The sequence below is a fragment of the Pipistrellus hanaki genome, assembly GCF_964339955.1.
Source record: "Pipistrellus hanaki genome assembly, chromosome: 1".
In the NCBI taxonomy this organism is placed as follows: Eukaryota; Metazoa; Chordata; class Mammalia; order Chiroptera; family Vespertilionidae; genus Pipistrellus; species Pipistrellus hanaki.
This window is the reverse complement of record NC_140503.1, coordinates 122,077,126-122,091,772: the sequence shown is the minus strand read 5'-3', so window position 1 is coordinate 122,091,772 and position 14,647 is coordinate 122,077,126. Positions and strand designations below refer to the sequence as shown.

At 38.5% G+C, this 14,647-nt stretch overlaps 1 protein-coding gene across 9 annotated transcripts in view; it reads left to right on the top strand.

The window, feature by feature from the left end:
• Positions 1 to 14,647, top strand: part of NEBL (nebulette) — a 368,782-nt gene that overhangs the window by 271,776 nt on the left and 82,359 nt on the right. For 4 of the 9 annotated variants that reach the window (XM_084868230.1, XM_084868227.1, XM_084868234.1 and 1 more), the window contains exons 6-7: positions 4,733 to 4,834; positions 6,146 to 6,247. The exons of 2 other annotated variants lie outside the window; for them this stretch is intronic. In XM_084868230.1, the coding sequence (XP_084724356.1) occupies positions 4,733 to 4,834; positions 6,146 to 6,247 (204 nt within the window). The remainder of the gene's footprint in view (positions 1 to 4,732; positions 4,835 to 6,145; positions 6,248 to 14,647) is intronic. 3 more of the 9 variants (XM_084868229.1, XM_084868231.1, XM_084868228.1) reach the window with 1 other exon arrangement.

Here is a 14,647-nt window from a genome sequence, read left to right as displayed (position 1 = left end):
GCTGGCTTCTGTGACTTCACTTCCAGACAAACTGTTAAAATGGTCTCAAGATGAGAGCTGGTGTTCTTAAAATTAAATCATCTTTGCAGCAGCTAATTCCAGAGGAAAGGACAGCAGCTCTGTCTCTTCTGGCTTCAGATCTTTCAAGTGGTTCTGGTCCTGCTTGGGTTATGTCTGCTTTTCTATTAATCATTAGAGGCCCAGTGCACAAAATTCATGCACTGGCAGCTTCCCTAATGGCTGCAGCTGCCAGCCACTGGGGCCTTGCTCCCTTCCCCCAGCTGGCCTCACCTCCTGGTCTAACTCCCAGACGAACTCCTGGTTGAAGGGGCAATTTGCAAACTACCCTTTTAATATGTCGGATGATTTCCAAATGGATGGAGTATTTGATTGGATAGCCTGTTACGTGGCCACTCCTGTCATGTGACCAGGAAAGTAGGCTGTATTTGATAGCTCTACCAAATCACATGGTAGAGTGAGGGTGGGGCAGTTTCCAAAAAATAAAAAAATAAATAAAAATGCTAAGCAGATAAAAAACAAAAAACAATAACAACACATTTACTACAAAGGAATAACTTAGGATAATGATTCATGTTGTCATACCATCTAGACATCCTTGCAGTAGTGAAAACCAGGAACTTGCTGCTCATTGTAAGCCCCCATTCCTGCGGACTATCACCAAGCAGCGATATTCTGGAAGATCTGACTAGTGACCAGGCTCCTGTGGTCTTTCCTGTGTGGCTCTGTGGTGTCCATTTGTTTGAATTTGCAGCTCATGTCAATCTTAATATTTGTTTTGAGTCACATATGCTGGCCTCTAATTTGCAATTTACATGGGTGATGGGGCCCTATTCAGAGTCCCGCTCCTGTGTCTTTGTGCCGCTCACCTCTCTTCGCTCCATCATTAGGCTGAACAGCATATAATTAGGTAGCTTATGTACAGCTTACATTTCTAAAAGGTTGCAGCTCTTTTCAGAAAGTAAGGGTTTCAATTTTACTCTCATTCTTTCCTAAACAAAAAGGAAATGGTTTTGCTATGAATGTAGTAACATGGAAACAGCTAGCCTTGTAGGTAGGTAATGATTTTGGCTTATTTTCACCTGAGAGTTGGTTTTTGTTTACACAGCTTGTGTGTTACTCAGTGCAGGCTGAGGTGATTGGCCATCGTTTGTGAGTGAGTGTGTTGCTTTTTTGAAACCAATAAAATTGGACTATTATAAATCCCTAGAGATTTTAAACCCATTCAACAAAATAACTAAATTTTCAACTCATTTTTTATGTTTCTTTTGGTACCAGTATGAATAAAACCTATCTGAAATCCTATGAAAATGGGAATACTGAAGAAAACAGATTCTTATTGAAATTATGCTAATTGTATTTAAGCTATTCACTTGTCAGACAAGTTCATAATTATAAACATAGTTGAAAAATTAGTCTTGATAGTGAGTCACACACAAACTCTTAAAAATGTAAATAGATCCCTAGCTGGTTTGGCTCAGTGGATAGAGCATTGGCCTGCAGATTGAAGGGTCCTAAGTTCAATTCCAGTCAAGGGAACATGCCTGGGTTGTGGGTTCGATCCCCAATAGGGGATGTGTAGGAGGCAACCGATCAGTGATTCTCTCTCATTATTGATGTTTCTATCTCTCTCTCTTCCTCTCTGAAATCAATAAATATATATTGAAAATTTAAATAGAAATGTACTTAAATGTTTCATTGAAATAATATAATGTACAGGAAACCTATCTACGTACTGACCTCTTAATACATGATCATTTTGTATACTTGATATAATTTTTGAAAGAAGTAATGTAGCAATGTGTTTTTCTTTTAACCCTGCAAGGTTGAAAAGAAAATAACAAGATACATGGAATTATCTAGAATTCTCATTCATAATAGTCAACCAGGGAATTCATTAAAATGCAAATTCTTGGGCCCCACTTATTAAAATTTCATTACAAAGTTGGGAATGGATCTCAGAAATCTAAATTTTAAATAAATACCCCAGATGATACTATTGCAAGAGGTTTGCAGGCAATATTAGAAGTGTTTTGTGCAAAATGCAGTTGATTGTGCATTTGTATAAATGTTAAGCTGTATACTGTCAAACCTCGGTTCTTGAAAGCCTCCCATCTCCAACAGTCCTGTTCTCCACCAAGTTGTTCACAGAAAGAAATGTCTCCATTATGGAACAAATCTTCAGTTCTCCACCTAACAACCCTTTTACATTGATACATGACAAAAAGTCCCTCAGGCCATAAACAAAGGAGAGAACGCAATTTGGTTTACCATTAAACTTCATGTGGTTAACATCTCAGGAAATTGTGCTGTGAATTGTGTGTGTGTGTGTGTGTGTGTGTGTGTGTGTGTGTTTTGCTTTTGTTGCTCATGAAATGGATGATTAGCACAATTGTAAATCATAAAGAGGCCATCAGAGGTGCTAGTGTTGCTAAGCCTGTGAAAGATGCAGTGATCAAAGGCAATTGAAGAGGTAGAGAAACTGTTGTTGATTTGCATAAAAGAATAGCAGTTAGCCAGGGACAACATTTTGGAGGCAGTGATATTTGAAAAAGTGAAGATGTTGCATACTGACTTCCTGAAAGATACCCCTGGAACAAGAGCTGGAAGTTATTTGTGAAAGGCCAATAGGGGGTAGTTCAATAAATTTAAGAAAATATGTGTTCATTTATAGATTAAACAGTACGTTAGACATGTACTTGTATATAAGAAAGGTTAAAACAGGGAATCATCTGCAGGTCTGGAATGGATTTGCATTATTGTTAATGGGAAATAATTATTTGTTTCTAATTTACATTATTTCTAATGGGAAACAGTGATTCAGTTTTGAAATAGATCACTTCCTGAACAGCCTCTGGAATGAATTAAATTCAAGAACTGATGTTCCACTCTATTTCTATGTTCCACCTAGATCTGTGCCTTACAAAAATGAAGTTGAATTTCTGAAACCATTACCATACCCTCTGTATTATAACTTTAATAGAATATATAGTTATATGAGGGGCCCAGTGAACGAATTCTTGCACCTTGAAAGTAACTGTGGGCTGTGAGGCTGCAGTGAGCACAGGAGCGGGTCTCGGCCCATCCTCAGCGCCCCCGCCCAGCTTCTCCTGCCTTGGTCCCCAGTCCCCTGTCTGCTGGCAGCCCTACTCCTGCTGCCATTGCTCCCACAGGCTGACAGTGTCAGCCCTGCTTGCACCTGCTGACGGCATGGAGCTATTGGTGCTGGTGCCAGAAGCGGGTACCAGAGGGGCCTGCTCTGTCAGTGGGTATGAGTGATGGCTGCTGCCCTGATCACCCCTCAGGAGCAGGGGGAGGTGGAGAAGCCTTGTGGGACAATCGGGACTGCAGCCAGTGTTTGCACTTACTGACAGCGCCAAGCAATTGGGGCCAGTGCTGGGTGCCAGCAGTGGGTGCAAGTGGGGCCAGCGCCGGCAGCAGGTACAAGCGCCGGGTGGGACTGTGGTGTGGGGGAGCAAAGAATTTTCAGTAACCACAGAGGTTCGCCCCACTTGTACCCACTGCTGGCACCCAGCAACTGGCACCCCCCTTGGCCTGATGTCCCCGCTCACTTGCTCCACCATCCCACCAAGGTTGATGCCCAGCATATTCTGCTGCTTGCTGTCAATGCACCATACTTTGCTGCTTGCTGTCAATGCACATGCCCCCTGGTGGTTAGCACACATCATAATGACTGGTTGTTCCATTGTTCTGCAATTTGGAGTATTTGCATATTAAGGATATATATATATATATATATATATATATATATATATATATATATATCTCCTTAATATACATAACAATTTGACCAGGCCTTGGTGATATTATCAAGTAGAACTGCATCTGGAGGATAGCTAAGTATTCTTTCAGATCATGATTGATCTCAGGAAATAAGGGAGGGACAGATTGGTGAAGTGTTGACCATTGGGCATTATACTTATTCACTTCGGGTCTATTCTTATTTGTCAACCCAATTACTCTAAATGACCACTGCTATCTAGAGCACCTTTGGCAAAATTTATGTATATTTTTCTTTCAAAATAACTCTTATCCACATGTTACTTTGTGCTGAATGTGCATTTGGAGGATGAATATTCCTTAATGTAATTGCTTTATTTGGGGACGCTCCAAGTCAATGCAATGGTATTTAATAGGTAATAAAGCTATAGGTACCGGTACCCAAGACTAGGATTTACAGATGTGGGCATTTGAATAGTCCAGTCAGAAAATGGAGAGAAGGGTATGGTTGGCAGGGTAAAAGTTAGAAAGTTACAGAGTTTCAAACCCTCTCCTCCAGGAAGTGATTTTCTGTATTCATGTGCTGGGCTGATACTGCATCCACTGGGGTAGAGACTGTATGAGGAGCAAGTGAAAGCCCTTGAAGAGGATGCTATTTCTGTGAATATCAGTATACACACTTAGACGCAATGACATGCATATGACGGTAATGTATATGAGATCCCATAAGAATAGTTTTGTGCCAAGGTCTTGGGTTCATATTTTTTTATGCTATATAAATTTGGTTCATATGTAATAATGATAGTGAGGCATAGGTATAGTAAAAAGAGAATGTATCTATCCAAATAAATGTTGCATTAAATGTCAGTTGGCTTTCTAAGGTGATTGTAGCAAGAATAAATAATGTTGTGGGCATTAAGTCTATATGAAATTACTAATTTATTTTTTTAAAATCAAAACTGTCTCTGATCAGATTTCTTATAGAAAAGATATGCAGCACACCCACATGTATAATGCAGAGCTCAACAGACCAGACATCAAGATGGCAACACAGATCTCCAAGATCGTAAGCAATGTAATTGCTCTTTCTTATCTTGAGTGGAAATGATTTCTTATTTTTGCAGGAACAAAGCATGGCTTTGGCACTTTCATGGTTAATTTAATGAGTGAAATTATTCATCTCAATTTTTAAAGCTGAATTATCCATTTAATCCTGTAAATAATTTGAGTATATGCAGGAGCTGCTAAAACTCAACTTGACTATGGCTAGTATTGCTATACTTTTAGATCAATATATAAATATATAGTATTCAGGTATGAAACAGCATTCAGATGTTTCAGTTTGAAAGTCAAGTTGTTAGTCATCTGGTCCCATGTTATCTCTTACCTCACCCTGTCCAAAAGAACTTCACTTGGCCTTGTTCTTATCTTATTGTTGTTCATTTGCAGATTCTGTTCTGCCAACATTTACCCTTGCATGTTTCCTACACAACAGAGCTATTTCTTATGTTCTCTAAGACATCCTCCTTGATTAATATTATTTGGAACATTCCCAATACCTGGATAAAAATGATGTCTTAACTTGAACCAAATATTTTTATTTATTTATTTATTTATTTAAAAAAATATTTTATTGATTTTACACAGAGAGGAATTGAGAGGGACAGAGAGTTAGAAACGTTGATGAAAGAGAAACACCGACCAGCTGCCTCTTGCACACCCCCCACTGGGGATGTGGCCGCAACCAAGGTACATGCCCTTGACCGGAATTGAACCCGGGACCTTTCAGTCCGCAGGCCGACGCTCTATCCACTGAGCCAAACCGGTCCTAGCTGAACCAAATATTTTTAAGGAACAGGCTTTACACACCTTTAAAATTAATAATTAATAATTATTTTCTAACTTCAACTGCATGTTAATCAAATAGGGTTAGATCCAGTTCTTGAGACTAAACAAAGCCATAAAGCTATCTATATGTAGAAAACAAGAGTCTCAGTTACTCAGAAATTTCTTACTTTTTCAGTGTTTATAGATAGATACAATGATGATGATGATGATTGGATACGTGACTCAAAATGAGTAATTATTTTACTACTGAAATGTTGAATTTATTTAGATAGCCATATTATAAAACCAATTTCTGCTTTAGCATTCAGTATTTTAGAATTTGATGAGCTGTAAGGAATATTTTTATGGATTGAGGGTCTTTAATCTATATCTATATCCCAAATATGCCTATATCTATATATTTATATATTTATATAGCTATGTATCTATGTATCTATATCTATATCTGTTTATACCATCTATATTTTGTGGCTAGTGTCAATGTAATTCTTCATTGGAAAGTAGAAATATTTAACATTCTCTCATTTATTCATTTTAGGCAGAATACAAGAAAGGCCAAGGAATAATGAATAAAGAGCCTGCTGTAATTGGAAGACTAGATTTCGAACATGCTGTTGAAGCTTCTAAACTTTCTAGTCAAGTAAGACTCTACTGATGATTTCACAATGATTTTATTCAGAGATTTTGTTTCTAGCAGCACAGGAAAATATTTCACTTTAGATAATATCTTTACTTTCAAGAATATGCAAAGATAATGTTTCTGAAACTATTTCAGATAGGCTTACAATAATTATAAATTTTAGTATAAAAAAATAAGCCCATTTTAAGCATGAAACAAAGTTTTCTTTTCTCTCAACTCAAATCCTAACCTTTTTTTTTTTTTTTTTTTAAGTCCTAACCTTTTTTGATGAGTTTAGCCATATTGTCATATTTCTCAGGACTCCTAAAATTTAGTAGTAGTCATACCAAAAAATTAAATTTCTACCTATTTATCTATCAATCTATCTACACATTCACTCTTTAGATCAGTAATAAAGCATTAGTTTCTTCATTTTAAAATGATTTAGTTTAATTGTGAACTAAACAAGAGTGATGGAAATGAAGAAAACTTTGAAATCTTGTTGAAGAACATAAAACAAAATCGGAACAAGTGTAAAGACATGGCATGTTTTTGGTTGAAAACCTCAATACATAAAAATTTCAATTCTTCCCAAATTAAATATATATATGAACATATATATATATATATATATATATATATATATATATGTGTGTGTGTGTGAATATATATATATGTACACACACACAAATAGCTCTGAAAAGTATGAAAATGAAGACCAGTGAGGGACAACTTAAGTTATAAGTTACCATAGCATAATATAAAACTACTGAAATTAAATCAATATGGGATTGGTATAGTAAGAGATATAATAAAATAATTAGTAGGATGAAAAGGGAATCCTGAAATAGATTCCAATATGTAAAAAACTTAATATATGATAAAAGTGTTGGTTCAAGTCAGTGGGAAAAAGTTGGATTAGTTAATAAATGGTGCTGACATAACTGGTCATCCATCAGGGTAAAAATAAAATTGGACCTGAACCTTAAATCATATAAAAAATGAATTCCAGATGGATTAACTATGTGAATGTAAACAATAAAATAACTTTAAAATCTTAAAAAGAAAACCCAGGAGACCATAGATATCAAATAGAGATAACATAGTTGTTTTTAAATAAGACTAGAAATGGGGTGGGAGGTGGGGGGGGGGCTAGAAGAGGTCAAGTGGGAGAAGAGGGGACATACGTAATTCAATAATATTTTAAACAATTAAATTAAAAAAGAAAAAATAGATGTACTCGACTATAAAACAATTTAAAATTTTTTCAATGGATAAAGATAACATTTGCAAAGTCAACAATGTGATATCATATACAGTAAGTTTTATATGCTTAAAGTGCTTTCAACTTTGAAAATATCCATTCTTCAAGTTTCAAATGTCCTAATTACATTTTACAATGAAGAGATGTAAGTGAGTAGAACTATAACTGAAGAACATAAAATGATAGAGTTTATCATATGGAGAAGGAAGAGTCTGAGAATTATTGTAGTTATTGTTGTTAATCCTCAGCCAAGGATATTTTTTCAATTGATTTTTTAGAAAGAGGAAGAGTGGAAGGGGGCAAAGGGGAAGAGAGCAAAACATTGGTGTGAGAGAGGCACATCCGTTGGTTGCTTCCTGCAAGTACCCTGGCTCAGGCCCAGAACAGAACCTGCAACACAGAGTAGGCAGACGTGAGAAGACTTGAGGGCCGTGGTGTAAAAATGAGACAGAGGGAGGGACAAGTCAGGGACGCCCAAATGTAAGTGTCTCATATTGATTGGTTTACAGTTCAAGGCACTTTTACTAAACAACTTTGTGACTCAGGATGCTGATGCTATAAAGAGACTGGGGACATTCTCATCAGAGCCGAAGTGCTTCTCATTCCCAATAATTCCTGTTGAAGAGGCGGGAAGTATTGGCAACCCTTCTGATATTGCTTTAGATTTCTAGCATAAGTACCTGACTTCTTAGGATTTTAGCCTTTCTGGGGGCAAAGATCCCCCTCCCCCACCTCAATTTTTTTAGGAGAAGAAGCAGATTCTAAGAAAGCTGTATGGTTTGGTTGAATAGTTAAGAAATGGGCTCTGAACTGCCTGATTTGAATGCCTGGTTCTGCCACTTGCTCATTAAGTGATCTTGGACTCATTCTTAACTTCTCCATCTGTAGTTCCCTCAAAGGTAAAGTGGGCAGCAACACCAATCCCCACATTTTTTGGTTATTGTGAGGATTAAATAAACTGCTGTGAGTAAAGCATTTTAAGGGCTGTGCAGCCCATAGAAACACCACATAATTTCATAGGCATGATTTTGCAGTAGACGTTCAGAATAATTTTCCACTTCACATTTTGACATGAATTCACATACACAATGAAGCAGGAATAGTTAATGTTGACTCTTAGATGCCGGTCTTAAATTCCCTCCTTCACAATTCTATTTGAGGGTATTAGAAGAAAGTTTTGATATCTGAGCTTTTATTTTTGCATTTTTAAATTTAGTCACCCCAAATCTTACCATTTGATTTCTACATAGATTTTAAGGCAGGTATAAAAAAAAAAATCTTGAATCATTAGCAACGGATGATCAGGTACTTAAGCAAATTGTAATGTGCACGTTATATCCATCAGCTTTCCCCCGCCTGGCATTCTTAAATCTCATGGTATAAGATCATCAGAAAAGGGGGAAACCGGTATGATGAATATATAGGATTTCTGGAATGAACTCAGGATGCTGCGTTTGTTTTTTCAGGTGTATCAACTAGAAATAAGGGCAGAAGGTGCAGTTTCTTATTTTCATTGACAACTGTGAAAATCATGTATTGTCTTGCTTTTAAACTAATGACAGATTGTTTATACAGGGCCACTCAAAGGCAAATAAATACATAGAAAGGAAATGCTTTAGGAAATGGTTTAGGAAAGCAGGGAAAGTGGGAGCAGGATTTAGGAAGGAAAGACCAAGTTAATACCAGAAGGCTTGTGCCAGAGAAGGTGATGATGAGGCGGTGCTCATGGAATGGAGGGATAAGACCTGCCTGATGTAAGGATGAGAACAAGGAAGCCAGTGGCAGAACTCTCTCCTTTTATCTGTAATTGAGCTGCAGGATTGGACCCGGTAAAAGCCATGGAATTACATAGCAGACTCTTCCTATGTTAACTTGTACAATAGTTTTGATCACATAGTTGTAAAGTTACCTTCTTTAAGACTTAGGGGAATATAACATTATGGTCAAGTAATAAAAAAAAAATGAGTAAAAAATGAAGTAAATTTTATGTGCCAAAATAAAGAGATTGGTGTATTTATGAGTGTCTCAAATGTTAAGTGTAGGAACTCTTAAAGTCATCATCTTAAAAAAATTCTTCTAAGAGCAGTTAACTTGTTAATATATTCATATATCATCTTAATTTATTTCTTGGAATTTATCTATAATGAATGGGATTCTTTAGTTTATAATATCAAAGAAAAATTTTTGTATTATCCTATCTAATAAAAGAATAATATGCAAATTAACCATCACCACCCACAAGCCATGCCTACAAAGCCATGCCCACAAGCCAATCAGAGTGAATATGCAAATAAACCCAACCAAGATGGCTACAGCCACAGAGAGCGGGAGGGAGGCATGAGTTTCCCTGGCAATAGAGGAACACACTCTGACTGCCCAGACCTCCACTTAAGGCTACAAAGTTTCATTTATAGAAGATAAATCCTAAGAAAAATGGCGGCAGCCACAGAGCAAGCAGAAGGCTTGGCTTTGCTCCAGGCTACAAAATTTCAATTGTAGAAGGTAAATAAATTCCAGATACCAGGGGGCAAGGCTGGCCTGCAAACCACCACAGGCCCCTCGCCCAGGCCACACCACATCCCAAGGGAATCCACACCCTGATCCGGGACACCCTTCAGGGCAAATCAGCCGGCCCCCACCCTTGCACAAGGCCTCTATCCTATCTAAAAAAAAGAGTAATATGCAGATTGACCATCACTCCAACACACAAGATTGCTGCCCCCATGTGGTTAAAGATCCTGCCCCCATGTAGACACAAGATGGCCAACAGGGGAGGGCAGTTGAGAGACACCAGGCCTGCAAGGGAGGGCAGTTGTGGGCAATTAGGCCACCAGGGAAGGCAGTTGGGAGGGACCAGGCCTGCAAGGGAGGATAGTTAGGGGTAACCAGGCCTGAAGGGGAGGGCAGTTAGGGATAAGCAGCCTGGCAGGGGAGAGTTTGGCATCAATCAGGGTGGCATGGAAGTTGTTAGGGGGTGATCAGGCTGGCAAGCAGAAGTGCTAGGGGCAATCAGAAAGGCAGGCAGGTGAGTAGTTGGGAGCCAGCAGTCCTGGATTGTGAGAGGGATGACCAAGTGCCTGTTTAGGCCCAATCCTAGTGGGCAATTGGACATCCCTCAAGGGGTCCCAAATTGGAGAGGCTGCAGGCTGGGCTGAGGGACACCCACGCTCCCCTGTGCACGAATTTTGTGCACTGGGCCTCTAGTATATAATAATTAGTCTTTGTTTTAAAATGTCATTTGCTATATTGATAAGAATGTGTTTTAAACCTAAAAAAATTACATTTTAGATTTTTATTAAAATTTAATAATAAGCATTGTTTTTAAATTGTAAGGGATAGACATTGATTTAGAGAATGTCTCATTTTCCCTTTCTGGCAAGTATTCTGTCCATCAACCTTCTCACACCCAAGTACTGGTTAAATATCACATCCTTGATTTGACAATTTAAATTGTATCACTCTCTTTGTTCTTTTTTATAGTTCTTAACACAAATTTTAATATTCATATATATGTGTATGTATGTATATATGTGTTCAGATATCTACTTTATTACCTACAGGGTTTATGTGTATTTAATACCATTATAGAATGGCATATATATATGCACCAGTCAATTGGGAGTGAGCATGCAAATTAACCCAACAAAGATGGCAGGTTAATTTGCATATGCAGGCCCCAAGTGGCCTGGGTCCCAGGAACATCCTCAGGACACAGGCTGCTCCTAGCCTGTAGGCCCATGTGTAGGCCCTGAGCGGCCGGAGTTCCGGAATGCCCCCAGCCACTCTGGGCCTATGGATGTAGGTGCCAAGTGGCTGGGGACCGGGTGGGTGCTTGCGCATGTGCCAGCACCAAGCGGCGGCCCAGGTCTACACCACCAGCCCAGTGCCCACAACTAGGGGCTGGCTGTCGGCCTTGGGGGTGTACCCCCCAGGGCCGCAGGGACACACCCCTAGCCCAGTTTTCACAACACAGGGGTCCTCTGCACATGAGCTGCAGAGGAAACACCTTTTCTTTCCTTTTAAATATATATTTTATTGATTTTTTACAGAGAAGAGGGGAGAGGGATAGATAGTCGGAAACATTGATGAGAGAGAAACATCGATCAGCTGCCTCCTGCACACTTCCCACTGGGTATGTGCCTCCAACCAAGGTACATGCCCTTAACAGGAATCAAACCTGGAACCCTTCAGTCTTCAGGCTGACACCAAATCAGTTCGAGCATAAACACCTTTTCTGACTGCTCATTGGCTAAGCTCCCTGTACATCACCACTTGCAGTGTTCTTGGTAACTTGGGTTATAAGAATCCAAGACGGTGATCTAGGGTTTTTCTACCTCACTCCTGGAGGGGCTAAGAAATGTCATATCCTACCCTAGCTGGTTTGGCTCAGTGGATAGAGCCTTGGCTTGCTGACCACAGGGTCTGGGTTTGATTCTGATTAAGGGCATGTACCTAGGTTACAGGCTCCTGCCTGGATGGGGCCCAGATCAGGGCTCATGCAGGAGACAACCAACCAAAGTGTCCCTCTCACATTGATGTTTCTCTCTGTCTCTCCCTCTCCCACACTCTCTAAAAATCAATGGAAACATATCCTCAGGCGAGGATAAAAAAAAAAAAGAAAGAAAAAAAGAAAGAAATGTCATATCCTATGAAAGATTCATTTGAAAAAGCCTAAAGAAGTTGTCATTTTTTCATGGTGAAGAGACTGGAATATGTGTGGATGAAAACACCTTGGCAGCTGAGGTGGCTGGCAGTGGCTACAGCAGCAGGGTGATAGGGCTGGCGCCTCCCCCTGATCAGCCCTCTAGGGAGTGGGCCTAAGCCTTCAGTAGAACATCCCCTGAGGGCTTCCAGTCTGTGAGAGGAGGCAGGCTGGGCTGAGGGACCCCCCTCAGTGCATGAATTTTGTGCACCGGGCCCCACTTAGTGTGTGTGTGTGTGTGTGTGTGTGTGTGTGTATATATATATATATATATATATATATATATATATATATATATAGACCAAATCAACAAATTTTTCAATATCATCCACATTTGGTGCAAAATCAGTAAGATATTATTTTGTTGTCAAAGTGAGGACAGAATTGTTATCTTGTCTAAAATTCAGACTTAAAATGTTATTGATTTTTATGATTGAGTTTTACATAAAAATCTACTTTTTTCTCTTGCTTGATAGTATTTCAAGGAATTAATGCCTATAGATATTGGAAGGAATTAATGCCTATAGATATTTGGCATTATGCTGTTTACTTTTCATTTTCACTAGTAATTAAGCTATACTGATCACATTTTCCATTTATTTCCTAATATTTATTTCTGTAGTCATGATGAAAAGCTTTTGTTCAGGGTCTGCTTTTTTCTGCCTTTTTTTTAGCTCATTGTGAATCTGAGTCATAGATGTTGTCATAAAGCCTATACTCCCTTGTGGTATAGAAGTCCGTCTTCAGACTGTTGAAACACTGCCTGGTCCAGATGCAATATTAAAGAACAAATTTAAGTTACATCATTGTAATTTAACAGTTCCAGTGTTTTCTCTGAGTGTGGGCCTCTGAAAGTCCTGCTAAGTGTGTTAAAATATTTTAAATTACTTAGACATTTAACCCTAAATACCTATCCACATTAAAAAAAAAAGTTGGCAGCCTAGCCAGTTTCTTCCAGTGGTTAGAGCATCATCCGTCCACTGAAGGGTTGCAGGTTTGATTCTGGTCAAGGGTGTGTACCTCTATTACAGGCTCTATCCCTGAACATGCGGGAGGCAACCAATTAATGTTTCTCTCTCATGTCCATGTTTCTCTCTCTTTCTCTGCCTTTCCTCCCTTACACTTTCTCTAAAAAAGCTCCATGGAAAAACTATATCCTTAAGTGAGGATCAATAATGAAAAAAACATAGGTAAACATCAGCAATATAAGATAAAATATTCATCATTCAAATAAAATCAGTCATACTTATAGGTATAAGTAACTTTTATTTGTTTCTGAAATAATTGATTTAGGTAAGAGATACCATTGTGTCTTAAAACCACAGCAGAATCACTCAACACCTCTTTTTGTCTCATAAAACTGGAGATTCTTTGTTCCATGTTTGAGTTGTCAGTTATAATCAAAGAAAGGCTTTGCCTTGATCCCTTAGGGGATGCGAGTGTGCATAAAGAGGTAGACACTCAGATGTACGAACTGTGTATTGAAAATAGGAGAGGATGCTGGATACGCAGGTGTAGTTTGTGAGTTAACAAATCAGAAGGTGAGCAATAGGAACCATTTAAATCATTTGGTTATTTTCTTAGTTCACGTATGTCCAATCCTTACAGAAAGAGGTAAGAAATAGTTGGGTATCAGTTTCTGGTAAATGTATTTTTTAATATAATGCAGTTATCTTACTTTGTGGCTAATCAATGAGGGAAATTCTTGCATTTTTCTTAAGCATTTTTGAATTAAATCATGCAAAGTACTGAAGGTTAGAGTAAGGTAAATTTCACAACACTTTGCTCATTATTACATTCATTTTAAGGGTAAGAATGACAGGTGTAATTTAAATAATTAGTCCCACACTACAGAAATAACCTGGAAAGGTTAGAGAGCATTTTAAAATTAAAATTTTAAGGTATGTAGCCTAATGCAAAAGAGTAGTAGAAATCTTCAAAAATAAAGTTCTCATTAAAATCTATTTAACACAGAACATGTATGTGCCCATTTATTTCACCAACATTTTGATGTAGTGACAAGTCTTTTTCTTCATAAATGAATCTTCAGTTTGGATTTTTGTGTGTTTTTTTTTTCTTTCTTGCAAATCATACTCATATTGCATTTTTTATTATTTGAATTTTGAAAGGCATTTTAAAAAGATATATTGCTAATTTATCTGAGCTCTAGAATCCTATATATCCTATATAATAAAGAGGTAATATGCAAATTGACCATTACTCCAACATTCAAGATGGCTGCTTCCATGTGGACAAAAGATGGCTGCCATAAGATCACCAGCAAGGGAGGGCAGTTAGGGGTGACCAGACCAGCAGGGGAGGGCAGTTAGGGGTGACCAGACTGACGAAGAAGGAAAGTTAGGGGTGACTGGGCCAGCAGGGGAGGACAGTTGGGGTGACCAGGTCTGCAGGGGAGGATAGTTAGGGGCAACCAGGAAGGCAGGGGAGCAGTTAG